Source organism: Carcharhinus amblyrhynchos, chromosome 8, assembly GCF_965287045.1.
Source record: "Carcharhinus amblyrhynchos chromosome 8, sCarAmb.v2.hapA, whole genome shotgun sequence".
Classification (NCBI taxonomy): domain Eukaryota; kingdom Metazoa; phylum Chordata; class Chondrichthyes; order Carcharhiniformes; family Carcharhinidae; genus Carcharhinus; species Carcharhinus amblyrhynchos.
Window position 1 is genome coordinate 9,215,933 of NC_137331.1, and position 27,578 is coordinate 9,243,510.

The 27,578-nt window shown below is 40.4% G+C and overlaps 1 protein-coding gene across 2 annotated transcripts in view; it reads left to right on the top strand.

Annotated features, from left to right (window-relative positions):
- The window catches only part of sugct (succinyl-CoA:glutarate-CoA transferase), a 463,614-nt gene that overhangs the window by 7,485 nt on the left and 428,551 nt on the right, over nt 1-27,578 (top strand). For both annotated transcript variants that reach the window (XM_080193630.1, XM_080193629.1), the window contains exons 2-3: nt 27,313-27,358; nt 27,454-27,527. In XM_080193630.1, coding sequence (XP_080049756.1) covers nt 27,313-27,358; nt 27,454-27,527 — 120 coding nt within the window. The remainder of the gene's footprint in view (nt 1-27,312; nt 27,359-27,453; nt 27,528-27,578) is intronic.

Here is a 27,578-nt window from a genome sequence, read left to right on the forward strand (position 1 = left end):
ATGATAGATGCAGGGAGGATGTTCCTAATGGCAAGGGAGTCCAGAACCAGGAGTCACAGTCTAAGGATACAGGGTAAATCACTTAGGACTAAGATGAGAAATTTCTGCACCTGAAGAATGGTGAAGTCTACCATAGAGAACAGTTCAAGCAAAATGTTGTATGCTTTCAAGAAAGAGTTAGTTATTGTTCTTGGATCAAAGGATATGGGGGTGGGGGTGGGTGGGAAGGGTGGGGGGGTGTGCGGGGAACAGTTTCTGAGTTGGATGATCAGCCATGATCATAATAAATGCTGGAGCAGGCTTGAAAGGCTGAATGGCCTTTTCCTGTTTCTGTGTAAGACCTAGCTTGGATTGTAAACAGTCAGTAATTTCAAACATTAGTTAGACTGATTCACTGAACAGCCTTTTCAGATATTTAAGGCACAGTTACATGCAAGTGTGTTTGAAGGCGGCAGCCTGATGTGATAACATGATCATGATTTCAGAAAAAGGATAGTGAATGTTTCACTAATTCACATACAGGACAATAAAGTGTGGCGAGGACTGCCCAGAGATACAGTGGGGTGATTACTGAGAAGGGGAAGGTTCCTAGCCCTGTAAGCCTCTTGTGACATGGTTGACTTATCAGTTTAAGAATTGCAAACATAGCTCGTGTGTCACTGTAATTTCCTGCCCATGTCATTTCTGACAGTCTTGACACTCACTATTTAATGGTGAATGATTGTTAATGCTCTGGAATGAATAATTTATATATTTCAAGTTAAGACCTTTCAACTTCGTGAATAAGAGAAAGAGATGCGAGAACAGGGTGTATAAATGTGATCAGAACTATTTGTGTGGAATATAACATTTCTGCTTCTGGAGCCTTTTCATGTTGTCCATTAAATATGCCAAATAATTTGATTACAAATGATACCAAGAATAAGACTTCATCGTGGTCATCTCTTTCAAGTATCAGAAAAGAATAACATGAATGATGCAGCCAACATGGCCTGGTTGGGCCGAATGGCTTGTTTCTGTGTTGTATCTTCTGTATATTAATGCATTTTTCTGGCCTGACTATTCTCATCACTCACAAAACAGGGTTTGAGTCAACTCTTGAGGTTTAGCTGCGTGGGAAGAATAGTTCTTCCCACGCAGCAATAGTTCTCATGTTCTGAGCATGAGAATTCACCTTCGAAAATGGAACAGTTTTGAGATGATGCCATTGTGGATTTAACCAAATCCACAAATTCTGGAGTATATCATGTTTGTCTAGAGCTTTTTGTTCATTGTGTATGTAGTTAGTGCAGCTTGTGTCAACTTTGTGTTCTGTCCAAAAGACAGGAAGGAAATTTATATTACGTCAACCTGGCTACTTTATAAAATAATTAGTTTTTTTTAAATGTACATAGTTGTTGTCCTGACACATCTGATTAGTCTTGACCCATACCAGAGGAATTTCTAAATGTCAGAAACCAGCTGGCACCTTGTTAACCTTTAAAGAGAAGCTAATCACCCCTGTGACTACAGAAGTCAAACTGTAAAGAAATACACCAACATCCTTTATATTACTAAGGCAGAACTCTGATAGTATGTCTAGAAAGACAAAAGGGACCCTGGCTCTGTTATTAAATACCCCAATGTTCTAATCCTGAAAAAATACATCCTTTGTCCAAAACTTAGGAGCAGAAGTGGGAAGTATGTCGCATGACCTTCCTTAAGCTGCTAGAACCTGTAGCATTGCTATATAGAACTGAACTGGACTCAGACAGTCCACCATTTTACCACCGAACCAATAAAGCAGAAAGAACTCAGTTCTGGGACATTGCCTGGTCCCATCTATGCTGTGAACTACTGGAAACTCCTGTATTGGCACTTATACGACAAATTCATCTCCATGTGCTTTCTTCCATCATGGAAGTACTCACTTCCGAAAGACGATCACTCTGTGATAGTTTTAGCCTGCTAGCTTCTGAAGGAATACACCATTGGATTTTTGATTCTGCACTCGCATGAAACTACAACTCTTGTTTTTGTATTATTTCCTGTACCCTTTTCTTTCCCTTATCCACCTTTCATTGTGTGAATGCAAAAGGGGTGATGTTGCAAAACGCCTTCCTGTGTTTGTGTGTTAAATAAACCAACCCTCTTACCTTATCTTGAGATTGCTGTGGGGTTATTAGTAGAGGCTCGGATCATTTCAAACTGAAGGGTCGGGGAAAATACACCACCACTTATAAAGGGGGAAATCAAAAATCAAGCCCGGTTTTCTGTTTGCAGTGGGTAGTGAGAGGAGAAATCAGGGCTGATGTTGTTTAAATTAATTTCCTCCTGTCCATGATGCTTTCCTCAGTGGTAGCACTTTTTTTTTCTGCAGTTGTAGGTTGTGGTTCCAAGTCCTACTCTGAAGTCTTAAGCAAATAATGTTGGTGCTCTTGGAGGTGCTGTCTTTTAAATGATGTGTTAAATGTAAGCTCTGCTTCCCCTTGGGGGTGGTTGTAAAGAAGAGTAATCCATAGAATCTCTACAGTACAGAAGGAGGTTGATCACAATCCCACCCAGACCCTATTCCCACAAACCTTATTTACCCTGCTAATCCTCCTGATTTAGCATGGCCAATCAACCTAATTCGCACATCTTTGGACTGTAGGAGGAAACTGGAGCTCCCAGAGGAAACCCACACAGACACGGGGAGAAGGTGCAAACTCCACAGTGATCTGAGGCCAGAATTAAACCTGGGTTCCTTGTGCTGTAGGCAGCAGTGCCTGGCACTGTGCCACCATGCTGCCCCAGGAGAATAGGGGAGTTCTCTCCCTGGTATCATGGCCAATGTTGATCCTTCACTTAATATATTTAGAAAACTGATTATCTGGCCATATTTCATTGCTTGTGGGACTTTGCTGTGGTCAAATTAATTGCCACATTTTCCTACATTACCAAAGCAGTAGTACTTTTTTAAAAAAAGGTATACTTAATTGGCTTGATGTGCTTTCGGATGTCCTGAAGTCATGAAACTGTTTTATAAGCACAAGTTTCCAAAATTTGGTTTTCTAATAAATGCAGTCAGTGGACTCAAATCAGTTCCTCCTGCTTATTTTGTGTCTCACCTGATATGGAATTTTAACATCCTTTGAGAGACTAAGTATATAGATTGTCTGGCATTTTCAGGGAATATCATCTCTAGAGGAGTTTGTCTAACTTCCCAGATGAATTGCTCCCATCAGAAACCAGTGAAACGTGATCTACTTGGTTGAGTCTCATTTGTCTCAGCGTTGTTGTTAGCTGCTGCAAGGACTTTGTGCAGAAGAGGAGATGTGGTCAAATCAATTTTGTTGATGTGACTGTGCAGAGGCATTTCAAACACTAGAACATCTTAGAATGCCTAGAGATTTGCAGCCCTGTCTTCAGTTCTTATAGAATTGCCTGTGTGGAATTGTGGCAATGGCAAGTATAGCAACATGAAGATGAATAATGCAATGGCTAAGAAATTTACTGCTCTTCGTAACAGTTGTTGAAACCTTTTAAATAAATAGAAGAAGCATTTACTTCATATACATGCTGATTTTCGGAGTAATGTTACATTTCTGTATAGTCATTGTGCAGCTCAGGCAGATGGAGCATTAAGATTATGCTTTGTGATTTCAAATGTGGGTGTTGAACAGGATATTTTGACTTGCTTTTCGTGGTATTAAAGAGGTCTAAACAAAAGTTTTTTTTGTGTTTATTTGGGGGATTTTGATCTAAATTTAATGTTTGCCCTTTCAGAGAAAATTTGTATGAAGATTAACTGTAACCGTGATACCTAATCTAGTCATGTGAACAAGTGTTCCAACTGTTGAGAAATAGTTTTAAGTAACTTATATTTCTAGTTGTGCGCATTGGGCATAAGGTCTAGCTTTAAGTTTTAGTTTCATTTTTTAAAGTTGTTTGCAAGTCTGTGGATTTGTTTAGATGCCTGCATTTAATGAGGTTTTTGCAACTCTAAAAGAAACACCAGTTGTAAGGAACTGGGTGTTGCTTAGCAACTCGGGCCCACTGAAATAGCCAAAAGCAGTTGTTCAGTTAAGAGCAAGTTGGTGTAGTTGGAAGCATGATTCCACAGACGCTTGCCAGTACGGGCAGGACAATGCAAGGGACAGAAAGCAAGTCCCAAACTATAGAATCCCTGAAGCCAGGGAATGGGACAGTACAAAATTCCAAGAAGTCAAGGAACAAAGAGATCAAAAACAAGGCCTGTTTACTGAAGTTGTGTGGAGCAAAGTGAGATTCTAAAAAGACAAGCTTCGGGAAGCAGATGTAAAACAAAGTGAACTTGCTAAAAACCAGAGATCCAAGGTTACTCAAAGGTTAGTGACATCTTAGTAGTCCATGAAGCAGTGGTGACACGGCTAGGTATCAGAGATCGTGTGGAAAGTGAGCTTTCATACACATGGCTTTCCAGGGCAGAGGAATACCAGAAGGAGAGGTTTAAACTGTGGAAGTGGAGCCTTGGTGAAGGCACCCAAGAGAGAGTGTTGTTTGGGAACAGTTCAAGTTATATCCTTCAAAAGCAGAGATTGGAAATTTTTCTGTGAAAGACAGAGTTCCTGTGTGACCAGTTGGCTCACAGTGTGAAAACTGCCTAGGGAAATTGAGATGTCCACAGAAGTTGCTTGGATGTCATTCCCACTTGGTTTTAGAGGGTTTTGACTATTGATTTACATGGACTGTGTACTTTGAACATTATTAAATAGATTTTGTAACTTGTGTTCTCCTTGCATATCTGAGTGTATCTGTTAAGAAATAGTTGGGGTGAAGGAATAATGTATTTAGTTAATCTTGTTTAATAAGTGTTTTATTATTTCGTCATCAGCTGACTCCTGTGACTCTGTTCAGTAGCTGCCTTCCACATATCTAAACGAAAAATAGATGAATATATCAAGCTGGGTTCCACCCTGGGATCCAACATCAGAAGTAACATCAGCTGGCATCATAATACAACACTACTCTGGTTTCTAGATATCAATTTGCATGTGTATTTTCTTTTGCGCTCAGCACGAGGCTGCGCTGTTGAGGCTGTGATATTTTATAATTTAAGATCAGCACTGAAAAGATGGAGGGAGATGTCAGGAGAAAAGTTTTTTTTCAAATGTTGGGTGGTTTGAATATGAAATTTTCTCTTAAAAATAATGGGGGGAACAGAATACATAAACAAAGGAAGTGGGTAAAATGTAAGAGCATGGGGAAATGGAGAGATACTATAAGTGGATTACCCTTTTGAGTGCACTATTGCAGGTAAGATGCTTTAAATGCCCCTTTGTTGTAAAACCCTATGAGATGAATTTGCATCTTTGCCAACATGTAAATGGATTGGCTGCCTGCTTCACACCCAGTGTAATATTCCTTGGCCAATGGTAAAAGTGCATACTCACCCTCAGTCTTAAGAGCAGAGTTATTTCTCTCCAACTCAGACCATATATAGCCCAAGTGGCTTATAGGAAAAACAAGACAACTGATTCTCACTCCGTCGTCATAGATTTTCAAGATACCATGTGGAATCTTACATCAGCTGAGATTAATTGTTGGCTGTTGATGCAGTCAGAGCAATCTTGTAGGGTGCTGGAACAGGCTATTCATGTCCTACTGCAATTTTCCTCTCTCCCATACTATGCAAGCATGACAGTGGGGGAAAAACAAACGACAAGAGAAAGGGGAAAATAAGTGCAGCCCATTCATCATCTTTATTTGGCTCTCTGCCACCCATTTCACCTGCCTCTGACATGACCTCTTCTGGCTGTGGCTCATTGCTTTCATTCTGGCGCCCTGGAAAACCACTTCCTGAAGGTTTGAGACATTTCTGAAACACTCAGACATGTTACTGGTTGCAGTAGACTAAAGTCAGACCCTATGTAAACATTTTTATAAAACATAAACTATTGAGGGTTAAAGTCAGTTCAGTCTCTTGTGAACAATATTAAATTAAATTGGTGGCACTTGTGAGATATAATTGATGATCTTTTCCTTTCTATTTTTGTTAGCTGTCAGCATTTAAATATAGTTTTTTTCCCTCCAGAATGTATTAGTGATAATGTCAGCCTTGGTCATGGATAGAAACTTTACCTGAGTCACAAGGTTGTGGGTTCAAGACCTGCTGTCATTCTAAATTTTCATGGACACTCCTGTGCAACACTGAAGCAGTGCCATTTTTTGAATGTGATGTTAAAAAGCTGCCCCCTCAGGTGTTTATAAAAGATCTTATCCCACCATTCAATGAAGAATAGAGATCGTATCTCAAGTCCTTCATTGGATGTGAGTTGCTTTGCAGATACTACAGTTGTGAAAGGTATTATATACCTTGTGCAGTTTTGGGCGCCGTACTTACGCAAGGATATTTTGGCCTTGGAGGGAGTGCAGAGGAGGTTTACTAGGCTGATGCCGGAGTTGAGGGGGTTGAGCTATGAGGAGAGGCTGAATAAACTAGGCTTGTACTCGTTAGAGTTTAGAAGAATGAGGGGAGATCTCATTGAGACGTATAAGATGATGAATGGGATGGATAGGATAGAGGTGGAGAGACTCTTCCTGCTCAGAAAGGGTAGTAGGACTAGGGGGCACAGCCTCAAGATAAAGGGGGGGCGGTTTAGAACGGAGTTGAGGAAGAACTTCTTCACTCAAAGGGTGGTGAATCTCTGGAATTCTCTGCCCGTTGAAGTGGTGGAGGCTACCTCGCTAAATATTTTTAAGACGCGGGTTGATGGGTTTTTGATAAGAGAGGGGATTAAGGGTTATGGGGAGAGGGCGGGAATGTGGAACTGAGCCACGACAGATCAGCCATGATCTTATTGAATGGCGGGGCAGGCTTGAAGGGCTAGATGGCCTACTCCTGCTCCTATTTCTTATGTTCTTATTATATAAATTCATTTTCATTCTTTTAAGCCTTTGAATCAAAATTGTGGCTTCAACTACACTGTAGTACATAATTTAGTCTTCAGTGCTTTGCTAAGATAATGTTGCATCATTGGAGATGCAGTTGTTAGAGACGCTAAATTGGAACTTTGTTTATCTAATCAAGTGAAGCCAAAATACCAGGGCGCAATTTGCAGAAGTGTAGGGAATTCTCCCTGTATCCTGGTTAATAGTCTACCGTTAACTGTTGCAGTTCATCTTGCTTTTTGTTGGATCTTGGTGTTCAAACTGGGTGCTTCATTGCTTACAAAACAGCAGTGACTTCAGCTAAAATATAGCTCATTAATGAATAAGATACCTCAGCGTGCTCTAAGGATGTGAACAATATCAACATGTGTTTATATATTGTCTTTAATATGGAAAACATTCACAAAGTGTTTTGTGCAAGGATAATCTGATGAAAGTTACCACTGAACAGAAACAGATAGGTGACTTAAAAGCTTGGTCAAAGAGAGGGGTTTAATGGAGTGTCCTACAAGACAGAGGGGTGGAGAGGCAGAAGTTTAAGGAGGGAATTCTACTAAAGTCCTGATGACTGAAGGCACAACTGCCAATGGTCTAGGCTATACACGAAACACCAGTATAGGAAGTATTCAGAATTCTTAAATGTGTCATAGAGTTGGAAGAAATGCCAAAGGAAGATCATAAAACATGGAAGCAGAATTAGGCCATTAGGCCCATCGAGTCTGCTCTGCCATTCAGTCATGGTTGATATTTTTCTCGTCTCCATTCTTCTGCCTTTTCCCCATAACTCCTGATACCCTTATTAATCAAGAACCTATCTATGTCTTAAAAACACTGACTTGGCCTCCACAGCCTTCTGCAGCAAAAAGTTCCACAGATTCATCACGCTCTGGCTGAAGAAATTCCTCCTCATCTTGGTTTTAAAGGGTTGTCCCTTTAGCCTGAGGTTGTGCCCCCTGGTTCTAGTTTTTCCTATTAGTGAAAACATCCTCTCCAGGGAGGTTTTTATGGTGCAGCGAATATGGAGTTGAAACTCAGTTTTGATTTGAACAGGATTGAATTGCAAAGAATTGTGAAGAGTCCAATACAAATGGACATCCTTTCATTGTTTATCGCTCTTCTTGATTTTAATTTTGTATTTTTAATTCAGGCTTACTGGATAGACTGTTCTCCATGTTTACTCTGTCTGACTTCAAGATTTTTGTTTTAAAGGTTTGTCCCTTTGGCCTGAGGTTGTGCCCTCTGGGTCTAATTTTTCCTACTCATGGAAACATCCTCTCCAGGAGGTTTGAAGCCATGGAGGGAGTTGAACATGAAATAGTATTATTGAGACAGTCATCAAAGTTTCTGGAAAGGCTAGGTGGGCTATCATCCAGTTGTGACTTACCTGTCATAATTGGAAAGTTTGATGCTTCCCCAGGAGAGCAATTGGTTCAATTCCTGTTCCAATGTTCACTCTTTGCTAAGTTGTTAGTGTTTGTGTTCCAAAGCTCTGTCAAACATATTTCTCTCTCTCTCTCCTCATTTCAATCCACATTCGAGACCACAAAGCCGTCTGCAGAAATGGACTCAATAATCAAGAACCTTGTTTTGCCTGCCCTGTTTTCATTTCGCTGAGGTAAAGAAAGAATTGCATATAGGTAGTCTCTTCCACAACCAAAGCACTTTAAATCCCTCCTCCACTGACGTCAGCAGCAATATGTACTATCTTGAAAATGCACTCAATTTCACCAAAGATCCTTAGACAGCATCTTCCGAAACCATGACCACTTCCATCTAGAAGGACAAGGGCAGCAGATACATGGGATCATCACCACCTGCAAGTTCCCCTCCAAGCCACTCGCCACCCTGACTTGGGCACTCTTCCTTCGCAGTTGCTGGGTCAAAATCCTGGAATTTCCTCCCTAACAGCATTGTGGGTCAACCCACAGCAAGTGGACTGCAACGATTGAAGAAGGTGGTTCACCACCACCTCAATGGCAGCTAGGGTGGGCAGTAAATACTGGCCAGACAATGACATGAAACAAACTCATAATAACCAAGAGATTTTATAAAATCTTGAGTTTCTATTTTTTCAAAAATAACTTAGTATAGGTTGATAGTTGAATTATAAATTTCATAAGCTACACAAAGTAGTTAAGGCACAGATGATCGCACTTAGCCTATCAACCCCCCCAGCTCTCTGAAAGAGCAGCTGACCTAGTTGCACACCCTAGCCTTTGCCCATGTCTCTGCAAGTGTTTTTCTTTCAAGTACTTTTTTTGCATGCCCTGATCGGATTTTCCTCAACAGCCATTTAGGAATTGCATTTTAGATCATAACCACTTGCGGACTTAAAATAAAGACTTTCCTCATGTTCTCTTGGTTCTTTTGCCAATCACCTTAAATCTTTCTTCTTTGATCTTGACATTTGAATGAAGGGAACAGTTCTTTGCTAACGCTTTAACCTCTCATGATTTTGAACACCTTTAAAAATCTCTTCTCAACACCTCTGCTCTCAGCAGAACACTACCAGCTTCTCCATCTGGGAACAAAACTGAAGTTCCTCATCCCTGGAATCATGCTGATGAATCTTTTCTGCACTACTCCAAGGCTTTCATATTATTTCTAAAGCATGATGCTCATTCTCCAGTTGCAACTGAAATGTTTATCATAATTTTTTTTGCTTTTGTATTCTGTCTTTACGTATAAAGCCCAGGAATTCATCTTTAACCACTTATTCAACCTGCCCAACCACCTTCAGCAACTTATGCACGTGTACTATCCTGGGTGTCTCTGTTCCTGTATTCCTTTTAGAATTGTACCCTTATTTTACATTGCCCCTCCTCCCAAAATATATCACTTCACAGTCCCCTGCACTACATTTAATTTTCTATGTGCCTGCCCATTCCCCAATGTGTATATATGCCCTCTTGAAACCTAACAACATCCCCTCATTGTTTGAACATGTACAAAATACAAATTAGGATCAGGAGTAGGCCACTTCCACCATTCAATAAGAACATGGCTGATCTGACTGTAACTACCTACCCCCAATAACCTTTCACCTCCTTGTTAATCAAAAATCTATTTTGCTCTTCATTAGAAACATTCAATGATTCTGTTTCCACTGCTTTTTGAAGAAGAGTTCCAAAAAATTTACAACTCACAGAGAAAAGATTTCTCCTCACCTCTGTCTTAAATGAGCCACCCCTTATTTTTAAACAGTGGCCTGCAGTTCTAGATTCTTTGAGAAGACAAAACATCCTCTCTAAACACCTGTCTTAAAGATTTCAATCAGGTCATCTATTACTCTTCTAAACTCCAGTGGATACAAACCTAACCTCTCCAACCTTATATATATCAACCCACCCATTCCTTATTATTAAGCTACAAAACCATCTCCAAACTACTTTAATGCATTTACATCTTTTATTAGATGGGATAAATATTATACACAATACTTGATGTGGTGTCACCAATGCTCTGTATAACTGAAAATAATCTCCCTACCTTTAATCGATTGCCTTCACAATAAATGAAAACATTCTATCAGTGTCCCTAATTAGCAGCTGTACCTGTATACTAACGTTTGTTAGTACTAAAGGCTGTATACTAGCCTTTTGTGATTCATGCATTAGGACATCCAGATCCCTCTGCACCCCAGAGCTCTGCAATCTCTCATTGTTTAGATCTCTTATTCTTCCTGCCAAAATGGACAATATCACATTATACTCAATTTGCAAGATTTTTCGTCCGCTCGTTTAATCTACTTATGCTCTCATGTAGCCTCCTTATGTCTTCTTCACAATTTATTTTCCTACCTATTTATGTCATCAGTAAATGTAGTAACTATATCTTCAGTCCCATCATCCAATGGATTGTATACTTGTAAAAAAGTTGAGGTGCCAGTACTCATCCCTATGACACATCACTCATTATATCCACCAACCAGAGAAAGATCCATCAGTTTAGAGCTGTTTACAAAAACTATATTACAGCATCTAAAATGCTTTACAAAAGACTTTTAAAAAGCATACGTATTATTTGGATATGATCAAAGCCCCGCAATTTGTTCCACTTCCCTGCACTTTCCCTAGTTGAATGGAAACTAGTTCATTTTTTCCCCAATCACTGTCATAACATAAAGTGAGTGAATGCTTTATACACAATATTGAGAGATTTTGGAGAAGGACCAGTGTTCACAATGTGATTGAACAGGATAGGAACGCAGAAAGAATACATTGGGATGTAGGTACTGATTGTTAGTGTGTTTCGATACTTAGTCATTATGTCAGAGGAAGGAAACAATGGGGGAGGGGAGAGGAGACTTTGATGATTAAATAACTTTCTACTTGTGATATGCTACTGAAGTCAAAACTAAAGGCCAGCATTCTCAGAGCTGAACAAAGGTGAGAACCCATTTCTGAGTAAGACTCGGGTTAGCACATAAGAACCTAAGAACATAAGAAATAGGAGCAGGAGTAGACCATCTAGTCCCTCAAGCCTGCCCTGCCATTCAATAAGATCGTGGCTCAGTTCCACTTTCCCGCTTTCTCCCCATAACCCTTAATCCCCTTGCCTACCAAAAACCTATCTACCCGTGTCTTAAATATATTTAGCGAGGTAGCCTCCACCACTTCAACGGGCAGAGAATTCCAGAGATTCACCACCCTTTGAGTGAAGAAATTCCTCCTCAACTCCATTCTAAACTGCCTCCCCCCTTGAGGCTGTGCCCTCTAGTCCTGCTGTCCTATGTGAGCGGGAAGAACCTCTCAACCTCTACACTATCCATCCCCTTCATCATCTGAGATGTCTCAATAAGATCCCCCCCTCATCCTTCTAAACTCCAATGAGTACAAGCCCAGTCTATTCAGCCTCCCTTCATAGTTCAACCCCCTCAACTCCAGTATCAGCCTCGTGAACCTCCTCTGCACTCCCTCCAAGGCCAAAATATCCTTGCGCAAGTGCGGCGACCAGAACTGCACACAGTACTCCAGCTGCGGCTTCACCAGTGCCCTGTACAGTTGCAGCAAAACCTCCCTACTTTTATATTCAATCCCCCTCGCTATGAAGGCCAGCCTCCCATTTGCCTTCCTGATCATCTGCACCTGTAGGCTGGGTTTTTGCGACTCATGCACAATGTCCCTCTGCACCGTAGCATGCTGCAGCTTTTCGCCCTTTAAATAGTAGTCCCTCCTACTATTATCCCTGCCAAAGTGGATAACCTCACACTTGCCAACATTGTATTCCATCTGCCAGGTCCTCGCCCACTTGCTGAGCCTATCTAGATCCCTCTGCAGACTTTCTACACCCTCCGCACAACTTGCTTTTCCACTTATCTTTGTGTCTTCAGCAAATTTCAACACCCTACACTCAGCTCCCTCCTCCAGATCATCTATATAAATGGTAAATAGCTGAGGCCCCAGTACCGATCCCTGGGGCACTCCACTAGTCACCGACCGCCAATCCGAATAGCACCCATTGACACCTACTCTCTGCCTCCTTTTTGACAGCCAATCCTCTATCCACGCTAACACCTTACCCCCAAGTCCATGCCCCCTAACCTTCTGTAACAACCTTTTGTGCGGCACCTTATCAAACGCCTTCTGAAAATCGAGAAACACCACATCCACCAGTTCCCCTCCGTCCACCGCACTAGTCACATCCTCATAGAATTCCAATAAATTCATCAGACACGACTCCCCCTTAACAAATCTGTGCTGCGTCTGCTCTATCAAACAATTCTTCTCAAGGTGCCTCGCTATTTCTTCTTTGATGACGGATTCAAGCAATTTTCCTACAACAGACGTTAAACTAACCGGCCTATAATTCCCTGTCTTTTGCCTGCTACCCTTTTTAAACAGCGGCGTAACATTAGCCGTTTTCCAATCTTCTGGCACTTCCCTAGAATCCAGCTAGGTTTGGAAAATAATTACTAAGGCATCCACTATCACCTCTGCCATTTCCTTCAGATCCCTAGGATGCATTCCATTCAGTCCTGGTGACTTGTCCACCATCAGTCCCGCTAGTCTATCGAGCGCTACCTCTCTAGTGACAGTGATCGCATTCAGGGTACTATCTCCCAGAATGAGCCTGTCTGTCTGGTTTCATGAAGAACTTCTGTAAGATTTTCAGACAGTCCCACAAAAAGCAACAGGACAAGGTGGAAATTCCTGTGAGAGGCAGCTCCACTCAGGCACACCTTTTTGTTAAAATTTCCAAGTTTTCAGCACCAGCTCATTAGAAGAGAGGCTGAATTTGACTGAGAAATCCCACCTCTTAAAATCAATTCACAAGTTGCTTGTCTGTTCTTGACTGTGTCTGATGTAAATAGAAGGACTAGTGGAGCATAAGCAACAAAGCACTGGCAAGATTTCCAGTGTTCCAAATAAATCCATCACTTTACAGTCTTGCAAATAGGCCTTCATCAGTGACAAGAGGAAGAAATAAACAACGCGAGGAGATTCCAATTTAGAAAATAAATCGGAGATACCAGTCATTCTGAAGACATTGATTGATTGATCCGTGTTTAACAAACAAGAGTAACTGCTTCCATACAAAGAAATCAATTGGCAGCTGCTGATAAACTTTCCTCTGACCATTAGTTTCACAGTCAAATAATTTTTTTAGGTAAACTGGAACCAATTAAAGGTAAAAGTTAATCAATTAGATAAAATTTATCACAGCTGAATGAAGTGGTGCAGTCTAGTATTTTATGCAACTAGTACAGGCTGGCAATCAATAAGAAGCAACACCCTCTTAGTAAATCAACCATAATACTATACCATGGAATAACATAATCAGGAAACTCAAGTACTGAGTTGAGGTATGATCCTTGAGTATCTTGCCAAGATAAGGATTTAGCTTAATGGGAAATCGGAGTATTTTTAGGAATCATTATTCCTTACAGTTTTGGGTCATTTACTTTGGATTGAGGTTCAGTAGCCTGAAGGACTCGCCACTTATTCTGTTCTGTACATTGTGGTAGTGTGATTTATGCGAATCCCAATTTTGGCATAACATCTCCAAGCCTTCTAAAATCAAGGGATTGTAACCTCATTGATTAGGAGTAATGGCTGCATGTACAAATGCAAGTCAGTGTCAATGATTTGCAACCACAGTTGTCAAATTCAGGTTAATAATGCATTTATCATTCTAAGGTTTCCACCATTTGGGGGAAAAACTCACCTTCATACTTGTAATTGGACTAATTCTGCTCCTGTATCTTATGGCCTAACTATTGTACCCCTTTTTCTTCATACCTGTTGTTCCTTATCATTCAGAGACTACTCTTGATGGCTCAATAAATGTTCTTCTTCAGGTGAATTAATAGTTCCTTCAGCTTTGGACAATTCCCATGGTTGCAGAGGTCACAACAAAAATTTGATGGCACTTTTAACTGGTCTGTGCACTTTCTAAGGTCTGTCATGATGTGGAGATGCTGGTGTTGGACTGGGGTAAACACAGTAAGAAGTTTCACAACACCAAGTTTAAGTCCAGCAGGTTTATTTAGTAGCAGACGCCACTAGCTCTCGGAGTGCTGCTCCTTTTGTGATCAAAATTCCCCACTCACCTGATGAAGGAGCAGCGCTCCGAAAGCTAGTGGTGTTTGCTGCCAAATAAACTTGTTGGATTTTAACCTGGTGTTGTGAGACTTATTTCTTTCTAAGGGCTGTCATGAGGGAATAATCTCTTGGTAGTTCTTGCATTTTAATGTCTTCACCAATCCTCTTTATTTTTCTCTTACCTCATCTAGTTGACCTGCACTTTTTGGTCCTGATACCATGATTTAAGATATCTCCATGCAAGACCAATACAGATTGTGAATGGATTGGCACAGTGTCTACAATGAGCCAACGTATTAGCGATAAGCTAAAAATATGTAATTGCAGTCTGCTTAGAGATAGAAGCCACACGTACTGCTTCAGTTATGTACACAGTGATATCAATGGATTAGCTATTCTGTCAAAAGTATACAATTACCAAAAAATGATTCCACTTTCCAGAGTCCACTTGAGCACTATAAATAACCGCCGTTTCCTGTACATCTGGTTTCTCGTCAGCAGCGAGTGATTTTTGCATTCTTTGATCTTTAGACATTAGTGTTAGTACTTAACTGCTTCATGATGGAGCAACATGAAAATGGTATATTTTTATGATTGAGGGAATCTTAACCATCCATATTTATTTATAAGACAAACGGGTTAATTGGAATTTATTTTGACTCTTTCAGTTTTCTTACCACATTTTTGTTTAAATAGTGAAGCGATCATCCGTTGTAGGAGCTAGTTTGAATGAGTTATTGAAAACAATATATGGTAACTCCTCTTACACAAGTTTCTCATTCAGTTCAGCTCCATTAAATTTGGTCCTGCAAGCATCCTATAATTGACTTTTGAAAATTAATACATTTTGACAGCATAGATGTCTAAATGAATTAACAAAATATAACTCATCCAAGAGGAGCAAATCTAGTGTCATCATCCTTCACATATGATCCTTTTGATGCTGTAATATCTTGGCCATGTGAATTGTCTGTTCCTGGACTTTATGAATGATACATTTTGAGATGGTTTTTGTTCCCAGCACCCTGTTGCTACTTTGAGTTGCAAGTAATTATTTACGCTATTGCATAACATATTGAATCCAAAATGGTCAAAGTTCAACAAATATTGCATGCTATGGTGTTGCTTATACTTCTTAATAATCTTAATCTCAAACCCCTCTAAGTTCTTTCACTGCATCACCGACACCAATGCCTCTCCCCCATCGCCCAAACCACCCACCATTCACTACTCTGTAAAACAATTCTAAACTCTGTTCTTTACTTAGATCAATGCCCCATTGTATAATTTTTGATTAATTGGGGTGCAGTTTGTTTATGTACAATTTTAAATTCTTAAATTAGATCTCACCTGGACTTTTTTCTTAAGTAACAACAGTGCTACATAAACATCTCTGTAGCTGCAAAGGTAAATCTGAGAACACTTAATGAACCAAAAACATCCCTGTTGTCATATCCCTGGACTGTCTGTTGAATAGAGAGCATGAATAAGAGCAGAGCTCATTCAGTAATGTCTGGTGATGATTACACAACATTATTAGTACATTAGAGAAGATGGTGACATAATGATGATGTACTGGATAAGTAATCCAGGGGGCTAGGTTAATGCTGTGGGAAGACAGGTTCAAATCCTACCACAGATGGTTGGTGGAATTTGAATCTGTCTCCCCACAACATTGAATTTTAATTCAATAATAAAATATGGAATTGAAAGCTCGTCTCAATCACGGCAACCATGAAACTATCATATATGATTAAAAATTCATCTGCTGGATTAGTGCCCTTTAAGGAAGGAAATCTGGCCCACATATGATTCCAGACCCACAGTAATGTAGCTGACCCTTAACTACTCTCTGGAATAGCCTTGAAGGATGGTCAATAAATGCTGGCCTTGCCAGCAGTGCTCACGTACTATGAAATAATAATACAACTTCTGGGAAACTTTTGACTGAATAACACTGACAGAAAATTGATGGGATGCTGTTTCCTAGAACAAGTGATGATGCGTCTTCCGGAACAGGAGTTGATGCTTGTTGCAATTGGTACTGGGCTCCAGTCTCAGTCCTAACATATCCTTGGTAAGAGTGATGAGGTGAATTCTAGCATTGTGGAATGAAGCAGCTTGTCCAGCAATGGCTACTTCTCTTCAGAATCATTGAATATTTTCAAAATTCCCACCCCGTTGCTGTTGATTTCAGGATGAAAGGAATTGAGGGCTGTGGGTGAATTAAAGGGTTGTTTTGGGAAATCTGTGAACAGATGGAGGGGTGCTAATTATCTAGATTCCTAGATTAAATCAATTTTCCATTTAGTCTGTTTGTCTAAATTGCAGGGCATTTGTTTTGTTGGGTCATCTAAGTGGCCAACATGAGACATTGTGTCTAGAAAGTTTTATGTGATATTATATGGCATTGGAAACGGATATTGTTTTTATTCCACTCTCAGATTAAGATAATAGACGGTTTTGTTTGTGATCGCAGGCAATTGAATTATTCCTAAAGAGCACTCAGTAATGTTATAATGCCACAAGCCAGTAGGGAAGATTGGCTGTCGACCCAGCTGGTTTTCATTGATCTCAGAGATGGAATGTTGTTCATGACCATTTGTGAGCTCAAAGTTCTTGCAACAGCAAGCTCCATGCAAAGTGAGGCAGTATCATTATAACTGGAGTGGTTACGATTTTTCAAGTATTACCAGCTTTAACATGAGGAGTTTGGTTTCCCCAGCCTTTATCAATTGACTTTCTCTAATTGCTCCTTTTTAAATGCTCAATACTAGCACATGTTTGCTGTTTGGGTGAAAGAATCCCTGAGGTTCCATTTTGAGCTACCACAAAGACAATTTAACAGCTCTTCTTGTTTCAGAGTACTTTACACAATTTCTCTCTGGTAGATTGTAGGCAACTCTCAACCAATAAACCCTATGCTGATAAATAAAATTATTTGTGAATATGTCAAACTTTTAGTCCAGACTTTGTATGAGATTGCATTGGTCTAGAAGCAGATCTGATAATGTCTAGTTGAATTCATTATTACCACATATGAAGTGTTTTTCCAGTTTTCTGTTAACTACCATAGAATAGTGTTCTTTGTTTTTCATTTATTCTTAGGAAATGGGCATTATTTGTAAAGTTAGCCCTAGGACCTAATATTATGTTTCCTAGAATCAGTGGTGGACTTAAAATTTGAGGGCCTTAGTGCTCACCTTCATTTCTGGGCCTCACCCAATAACACTATGCCCCACCCAAGGGTTAATTATGGGGTTTATGTCACAGAAAATAAACATTTTGTGAGTCAATATAATTCATAACTAGCTATGACATATGCTTTCAGCTTAAATTTATACATCGATATTGACTAGGATGCCCAGGCGGTCACGGAGAGAGAAGAACATTACTGTAGTATTGGACTTCCAAAGAGGCTGACGCCACTCTCAATTTCTACACAGGGGCTTGCTGACAGGAAAAGTTCTAGTCACACAGGCCAGATCCTGTTGCAGCTCACACCAATGCTCACAGGCAGAACTGAAAGGATCCAGATGGAAATCGGGTTCACTCTTTACCTCGTTTTCCCCTTTTAAATTAATAATCTTGTTTTATTTTTGACATTTGTACAATCAAACGTTCACTTAAAAACGTAGGCGAGAGATAGAAAGATGGGTATAGCCTGGGTTGAATAGATCCACCCCACCTCTCAGACACTTCCTACCCATACTGCACCACCACAACCTTCACAAAACTCACCAGAAGAACAGAAGAAATAGGAGCAGGAGTAGGCCATCTAGCGCTTCGAGCCTGCCCCGCCATTCAATAAGATCGTGGCTGATCTGTCATGGCTCAGTTCCACTTTCCCGCCTTCCCCCATAACCCTTAATCCCCTTGCCTATCAAAAACCTATCTACCCACATCTTAAATATATTTAGCGAGGCAGCCTCCACCACTTCAACAGGCAGAGAATTCCAGAGATTCACCACCCTTTGAGTGAAGAAGTTCCTCCTCAACTCCGTTCTAAACTGCCCCCCCTTTATCTTGAGGCTGTGCCTTCTAGTCCTACTGTCCTTCCTGAGCGGGAAGAGCCTCTCCGCCTCTATCCTATACATCCCATTCATCATTTTATACGTCTCAATGAGATCTCCCCTCATTCTTCTAAACTCTAACGAGTACAATCCTAGTTTATTCAGCCTCTCCTCGTAGTTCAACCCCCTCAACTCCGGTATCAGCCTAGTAAACCTCCTCTGCACTCCCTCCAAGGCCAAAATATCCTTGCATAAGTGCGGCGACCAAAACTGCGCACAGTACTCCAGCTGCGGCCTCACCAGTGCTCTGTACAGTTGCAGCAAGACCTCCCTACTTTTATATTCAATCCCCTCGCTATGAAGGCTAGCATCCCATTCGCCTTCCTGACCACCTGCTGCACCTGCAGGCTGGGTTTTTGCGACTCATGCACAAGGACCCCGAGGTCCCTCTGCACCGTAGCATGCTGCAGTTTTTCGCCATGTAAGTAATAGTCCTTCCTACCATTATTCCTACCAAAGTGGACAACTTCACATTTGCCAACGTTAAATTCAGTTTGCCAGTTCCTGGCCCATTCGCCCGGCCTATCTAGATCCATTATTATGTAGCAACCTCAACAGGGAAATGCACATAATCAGTTCCCTCAAAGAGCCACAAGAAGATATTCAAGTAAAATCTTTTCAGTAATATTATCTGAAGGGTACTCATTGATGAGAATATCAGAAAGATGAGCATTGCTGCAGCATTGACACATCTCAAGCCTGACAGTGCTCATACGAGTGTCTGCTGATATGAACAAGTGCCAATCAAACAGGACAATTTCCTCTACAGATCACAACATATGTGGACACACAGCTGGAAGTAGCAAGAGGAAAATGGGATCCGATTTTCCACCACTTAAAATAACAACACGTTACATTCATGTGTGTCACATTTCTAAATTCAGTGTTTAACTAATAAAAAAAGAAGCAAGCTGCACAGCAGAGGGTAGGAACGATGGAGAGAAAGGGAGGAGGTATGGGGAGAAAGAGAGACAGATGGAAGAGATCATTTGAATAGATCTTAGCATAAAATAGATTTTAGTATTAGTAGTAATTGTAAACTTGCTCAAATGCTGCTGTGCACAAGTAACTAAGTTCGCCAATGGTACAGCATTAGTAATGGTAGTCAGAGTGAGTTATATTGGAGTGCTCAAAGCCTTCTCTTGTGGTAAGGCATTGGACTGCCCAATGCTCATTTTCCCATCAGTTGTTGGTTTATAATGACTTTAAACTGGGGACACTGGCTTTCTTGAGTCTTTGTATTGGCTGAAATTTTGGTGATGCCTAGCCTCCAGAGAATCCCGCAACAATCATCTTCAATAGAAATCAATCATTAATAACACTTGTCACATACTTTAGCCAGTTGCATTCTACCACCTGACATCATGGGATTTCATTGGTCCCTAGAATCTGAATGCTCCCTCCCTCTATTTCTGAAGCTTCTTCCTCTGCTCGGCTACGAAGGTCAAAGTTAATATCCCCATCAACAGTAAGGCATTTGATAAGGTTCCCCATGGTGGGCTCATGAAGGTAAAGAGGTGTGGGATAGATGCAAATTTGGCCGATTGTGTAAGTAACTGGCTGTCTCATAGAAGTCTCACAACACCAGGTTAGAGTCCAACCAGTTTATTTGATAGTAACCTTACAAGCTTTTGGAAACGGTTTTCCTTCGTCAGGTGTGTGGAAGGTTCTACACCCAGTCCAACGCCGGCATCTCTACCTCATGTCTCATAGAAGAGAGAGGGTGGTGGTGGAAGGAAAGTCTTCAGACTGGAGGCCAGTTACCAGCAGTGTACCATAGGTGTCAGTGCTAGGTCCTCTGCTATTTGTGATTTTTATCAATGACTTGGAAGAGGGGGCTGAAGGGTGGGTTAGTAAATTTGCTGATGACACCAAGATTAGTGGAGTATTGAATGAGGTGGAGGGATCTTGCAGGCTGCAAAGAGACATTGATAGGATGCAGAACTTGGCTGAAAAGTGGCAGATGGAGTTTAACCCTTGTAAGTGCAAGGTGATTCATTTTGGTAGGACAAACTTGAATATGGATTACAAGGTCAACGCAGGGTTCTGAGGAATGTGGAGGAACAGAGAGATTTTGGGGTTCATATCCACAGATCTGTGAATGTTGCCACTCAAGTGGATAGAGCCGTGAAGAAGGCTTATTACTATGTTAGCGTTTATTAATAGGGGGTTTGCATTTAAGAGCCGTGGGGTTATGCTGCTACTATACCGGACGTTGGTGAGACCACGTTTGGAATATTGTGTTCCGTTCTGGTCACCTTACTATAAGAAGGATGTGGAAGCATTGGAGAGAGTGCAAAGGAGATTTACCAGGATGCTGTCTGGTTTGGAGGATAGGTCTTATGAGGAACGGTTGAGGGAGCTGGGACTTCTCTGTTTAGAGCGGAGGAGGATGAGAGGCAACTTAATAGAGGTTTATAAGGTGATGAGGGGGATAGATAGAGTGGACATGCAGAGACTATTTCTTTGGGTGGATGTAGCTATTACTACATAACTATGTAGGGGGCATAACTATAAGGTTCATGGTGGGAGATATAGGAGGGATGTCAGAGGTAGATTCTTCACTGTGTGGTTGGGGTGTCTGCTGTGATAGTGGAGTTGGACACTTTAGGAACTTTCAAGCAGTTATTAGATCGGCACATGGAGCACACCAGAATGATAGGGAGTGGGATAGCCTGATCTTGGGCTTGGACGTGGCTTTGCACAACATTAAGGGCCAAAGAGCCTGTACTGTTCCATGTTCTGTGTTCTAACTCATGCTACATCACTGGCCCAATGAGACAGATGTACATTCTCGTGCCTGAGAAGGGACATATCTTATCTGGATAGTGTGAAAAACCATTCCCAAGTGGCCCTGAAAACCTTACTGCTAGCAACTTTCGCTGATAAGGACATACACATTCTAAGGTTTCATTGTTTCAGAAGAATGTGCTTCTGTCTGCTAAGGCTTCATCCGATTACCCCTCACAACAGTCTGCTTTTAGCCAAAATGCACAGTTATTATAAAATTCAGTTAATACATTTAACATGCCAAAATATATGTTTAAATCAGAAATATTTGTTCAAATCTTAATCTTATATGCCTTTATGCAGGCAGTTCCCCTGTTAAACTGTTAGTCTGATCTGGGGTCATTTCACTTATTGCTAGTATTTATTAGTGACTTAAATCCCGGATTAGTTGAAATTTCTCTAACCTACTAAGATTTTCTCCCAAACAGATGGATTAGATGGTTTGAATAGACCCATTTGAATCAAAGACCTAATGAGAAGCTGAAATCTTGGCTCATTTTGTGTTAACTAGTTGCATATAATAATGGAAATTTAAGAACTTAGCATGCAGCCATTGTCCACCAAGTCACTATTGATCAAAATACCAGAAAGATGAGCATTATTGCAGTATTAGATGTCAGATGAAGAATTAAATTAAAATAGATGAAGAACAGCCCCCAGTCAAACAGCTAATTCCTTCTATAATTCACCACATCGAGGCGGCAAAACTGAAATTAGCAAAAGGGAAATGGGGTCCAATCTTTCATCCATCTTCTACCACTAAAATGAACAGCCTCTTTCATTACAGTTTGTCACCTTATGTTAAATGAAACCTTTAAATGCAGAAACAAATAGGGAACCTGGAAGATGGAGAGGGACAGAATGGTGGAGAGAGAGATAATGCTAGAGAGAAAGTACTAATGTGAGAGAGACAGGTGTTTTATTATTCGATCAATATCAGCTCACAAAAATATAGTCTTGGAAACATTTACAGGATTAAATGAGGGGGGATCTCATGAAGACTTATAGAATTCTAATAGGACTAGGTGGGGAAGATGCAGGGAAGGTATTCCTGATGGTGGGGGAGTCCAGAATCAGGGGTCACAGTCTGAACATTCAGGGTAGACCATTTGGGACAGAGGTGAGGAGACATTTCTTCACTCAAAGAGTGGTGAGCCTGTGGAATTCATTACCACAGGCAGTAATTGATGCCAAAACATTGAATGTATTCAAGAGGTGGCCAGATATAGCATTTGGGGCGAATGGGATCAAAGATTATGGGAAGAAAGCAGGATTAGCTATTGAGTTGGTGATCAGCCATGATTATAATGAATGGCGGAGCAGACTCGAAGTGTCAAATGGCCTTCACCTGCTCCTATATTCTATGTTTCTGTGTTGGAAGTGTGGAGTGTGGGGTTGCTTGGTTAATTCTTTCAAAGCGGCAATTCAGGCATGATGGACCTGAATGACCTGTGATGTAAGATTTGGCATATGTTGGATATTTTGATTTACAAGGCTAAATTGTTAAATCTGTTATATATTCACAGTAATTCTTTTAAACTGGTATTTTAGTGCAGTAATACTATTTTACAGCTGCAATTGGTATTCTAAAATATAGCTGAATGTGCCATTTGAAAAGCAAGGAAATGGCAAAAATGCTTTGGTTTGATTGGATACTTCAAATTCAGTGGAAATGGTGGGGCAATTCGCTGTGAAAATCACAGTAACAATATACACTGAAGAGACACATTTCCTGTCAATAATATGCACTCTAACATGCTAAACGTATATTGCAGTTTGTGTTATTTCATTGGGATGCACTACACTGATCTATTGAGGAAGGCATGAAACTTTGGTGCTCGTGACACTGCGATCAGTACTATAGATGGGTTAGCAATATATTATATTACCAGTTCATGCCAGGTGCTGCATAATTCACAGCGGGAGAATACTAAATATTCAGTTAGCAAGGTCTGTATTTGTATATTCCTGGATAGCTCCCGGTGTGGGGTGGGCTGACTTGTAAAACTAATCCTTTATCTTACATTTTGAAGCTGAAACATTTGTTTCTAAGAGTCTTCTCAGGGTGCATTTAAAATAATTTAAATGTTGTATCTAATGATGTGCTACATATTGTGGCATTAGTCAAAAAATAAATAGGTTGGTCTGGGTTAACTCAACGCCCCCCTACAACACAGCAAATATGTGAGACTTTCACGCACATTGGGCCAGCCCAAACATGCTTCTCTTCTTGTCAGTAAAGTTGTGGAGCGCATGAAACGAACCAAAATAATTTCTCTCTCTCACATTGGATACCTAGTTCCGAATCGGATTAAAACAAATGGCACTTCCTGCCTGACAGCTGGGGAAGATTTGCTGATAACTTCCACCTAAATTATTCCAAAGGAGTTTAACTCCGATTAAGACTGCAGTCATAGCAAACCAGTCAGTTAAAATGAACAGAGTTAGAAGGTGGCTGGATAATGGGCATATTGGATGATGAGAGTGAGAGAAAGAGGGATGGGGAACTGTCAGGAGGAGAGAGCTATTTTCAGGAAATCTAACTCTGAACTTCATAATGTTGCAACTAATTTATCACTATGCCTAGGATTGGTTTATCTCTGAGCAGTTTTTTACAAATACATTCATTGCTGTATTTGAAACAATGCAGGCAATTTATGCAAGTTCCCAGAAACAGCCGTTTGAAAATAAGTAGGTTTGTTTTATTCAGTGATGTGGTCTAAAGGGTTTACCTGGTCAGGAGATCAGATTGTAAGAAGCTGATACCATTAGTTGAAAGAAGTTGACATGGAGCTAATGAATGCATTGGTGATCATCTTTCAAAATAGTTTCAGGACCGGTTCCTGCAGATTGGACGATAGCAAATGTTACCCCATCATTTAAGATGGGAGGGTCCGAGAACATGGGAAACTATACACCTGTTTGCCTTACATCAGTAGTAGGGTAAATGCTAGAATCTGTTTATAAAGGACATGACAAATGGATGCTTGATCTGATTGAGCAGTCAGCATTGATTTATGAAACGGAAATCATGTTTAGCAAATTTGTTGGAGTTTTTTTTTGAAACAAAATTTATAAAGGAGAGTCAATGGATGTGGTATATTTCAATTTTCAGAAGGTGTTTGATAAAGTCTCCATGGGATGTTGATTAGCAAAATAAAAGCACATAGGAGAGGAGGTAATATACTGGCATGGATTAGGGATTGGCGAACAGGCAAAAAACAGAGAGTAGGAATAAATGGGTCATTCTTGAGTTGGCAGGCTGTAGCTAGTGGGGTATTTCAAGGTTCAGAACTTAGGCCCCAGCAGTTCACAATATATATCAATGATTTGGATGCAGGAACCAAATGTAATATTTCCAAGTTCACGGCTGATTCAGAACTAAGCGGGAATGTGTGTTATGAAAATGATGTGAAGTGGCTACAGGAGGATTTGGACAAACTTAGTGAGTGGGCAGGAACACGACAGATGGAATATAACGTGGAACAATGTGAGGCAATCCATTTTGGTAGAAGGGACAGACATGCAAAGTATTTCCTAAATGGTAAAAAATTAGGAAGTGTAGATGTACAGAGGGACCCAAGTGTTCTTGTCCGTAAGTCAGTGAAGGCTAACATGCAGGCGTAGCAAGCTATTAGAAAGGCTAATGGAATATTAGCCTTTACTGCAAAAGGTTTTGTGTACTACAGGAGTAGTGAAGTTTAGCTTTCAATGTATAGAAGCTTGGTTAGACGGCACTTGGAGTATTGAGTGCAGTTTTGGTCCTCTATCTCAGAAAGGATATTATTGCCATAGAGGGATGCAATGAAGATTCACTAGACCTGATTGCAGGATGGCGGGACTGTCAGTGAAGAGAGGTTGGATAACTGGGTCAGTATTCTCTAGAGCTGCGAAAAATGAGTGGTGATCTCATTGAAACCTACAAAGCAATTAAAGGAATAGACAGGCTAGATGCAAGTAAGATGTTTCCTTTGGTTGAGAGCCTAGAACCAGGGGGCACAACTGCACAATAAGGGGGATTCCATTTAAGACCAAAATGAGGAGAATTTTCTTTACATTGAGGATTATGAATCTTTGGGATTTTTTACCTAGAAGGCAATGGAAGCTGAGTCGTTGAATATGTTTAAGGTAGAGATTGATTCCTGATTAACAATAATGAAAGGATTATGAGGATAGTGTGTGTAAAATAATTGAAGTGTGCAATCAGCCTTGTTCATGCTGAATGACGAGACTGGCTCAATGGCCTGAATAATCTAAATAGTCTACTCCTATTCCTATGTTCCTATATTTTGCACATCCCTGGTTGTCCTTGAAAAGACAATGAGCCATCTTGAATTGCTGCAGTCTTTGTGGGGAAGGTACTGCCACAGTGCTGCTGGATGGTGCATTCCAGGATTCTGATCCAGCCATGATGATGGAATGGGGATACATGCCCAAGTGGGAAGGTGTGTGATGATGTACTGATGAACTGACTGACCTGGTCCTTCAATGAGATAGAGGTCACAGGCTAGGTGGTTGCTAACGAAGTTGTTGCAGTGTATTCAGCGAGCGTGTGACACTGCAACCAATCTTGAGCTTTATAACAGGGAAAATACATCTACGCCAGGGTGGGATTAAACATTTTCTTGAACAGGATTGAAATAAAATTCAGAAATCTCTTTTCAAATTTGTTCAACATTTAAAATTTAACATTTTTTGCATGTATGCACGTTTTACCAAGAGCTGTAAGACTTTATTGACAAAAGTTCAATCTCAGGCTAACCAACCAGTCAACCGTGCTACATTTGCTGACAGTATACGTTTGTCTTGAAACCATGCCCAAAGCTCTCAAACTACCTGAGTTTCATTGGATTAAGGGAATTATTATCTCCCCAGTTTCCATTGTTTTGGCAGATTAAGTGTGGGGATGGATAAGTAGCAGATAGAATAAAGCTAGAGGAAGTTTAGATCGTTATGTGTTAAGATGGGAGGCTTGAAAGCAGACAGAGTACATGTATGTAATGCTTTTGCAGCCTAGTGGGAATAAAACCTGTTTGGCCAATCCTAAAAGCCAACAATGGGACATATCATTAAAGTTGCTATGAAACTATGGAGGTGTATGCTTATAATATTTAATGTGACATAAACGTAAGACCAAGTAAAGGTGGCTCCACTACAGTTATTCATCAACTGGCTTTGTGGTTTAGAACAAAGTTCACTGCCCAACAGAAGATTAATTGGATTTGCCAGCAGGTAAGTTAGCAATTCAGCAGATCATTGTCAAATTGTGAGATAATGTCCAAGTCTAAAGGGCCATATTCTTCCTCTGGGAGTATGACTGTTTCAGGCTCCTGAGATATGAAGTATCAATTACACGAGAGAAAATCTTAATTTCTACATTGGAGAGCTTTATCCTTTGAAATCCTAATCCACTCAGAAAACTCCTTTCCAACCTTAGAGAATTTGAAATGTATGAATTTATCTTGCTGTAAGTATTAGTTGGGTTTTTTCCTATGGAAAATAGGCATCATTTGTAAGATAGGAGAAAGGGGACAATTGCACAAATGCTGTCAAAATGCTGCCATTAATAAATATCGCATCATGTGAATTTCCCTGGCTCATAATCTAGGCTTGCACCTGAGCATTGTGACTGTTGCCTTTATTTCAGGATAAATGGTGTATCGCTTCGCCATTAAGGTATACAATAGTCATGCCAAATAAAATTTTCCATGAATACTAATGCTTTCAAATCTACATGATAGAAGATGCCAGATATAGAAAAATGACTACTTTTAATAACAGTACCTTTCTCTAAGGAAAGCAGCACCCTTTAGTGATGTTATCAGCGATATAGTGAAATCTTGCTCCAGTCACTATTTTGTAGACCAGTCAAAGATGACCATCTGTCATTCGTAGATATGAACCTTCTGTTTTAAGCATGAATTATGACACCTGTGTAACTTCTCCCATATGGTTTGAAGTTGAATTTGTGACTCTTTGACAGTGAGCTCTAACACTTGTATGTTGGTTTTCAGGACATGTAAAACCATTGGAAGGAGTTAAAATCCTAGATCTCACAAGGTAATCAAGTTCAGTAATACAAAAGAAACTCTGTCAGGTGAGAATTTAACAATGTGAACGTAACTGTTTGTTTCTATTCTTTGTTCCAAACACAGAGTGTTGGCAGGGCCTTTTGCCACAATGATCTTGGGAGATCTGGGTGCAGAAGTCATCAAAGTAGAAAGACCAGGTAATAGATTTTCAAATCAGATTAGAAGATGTTGGCTTTTAATATAAAAAC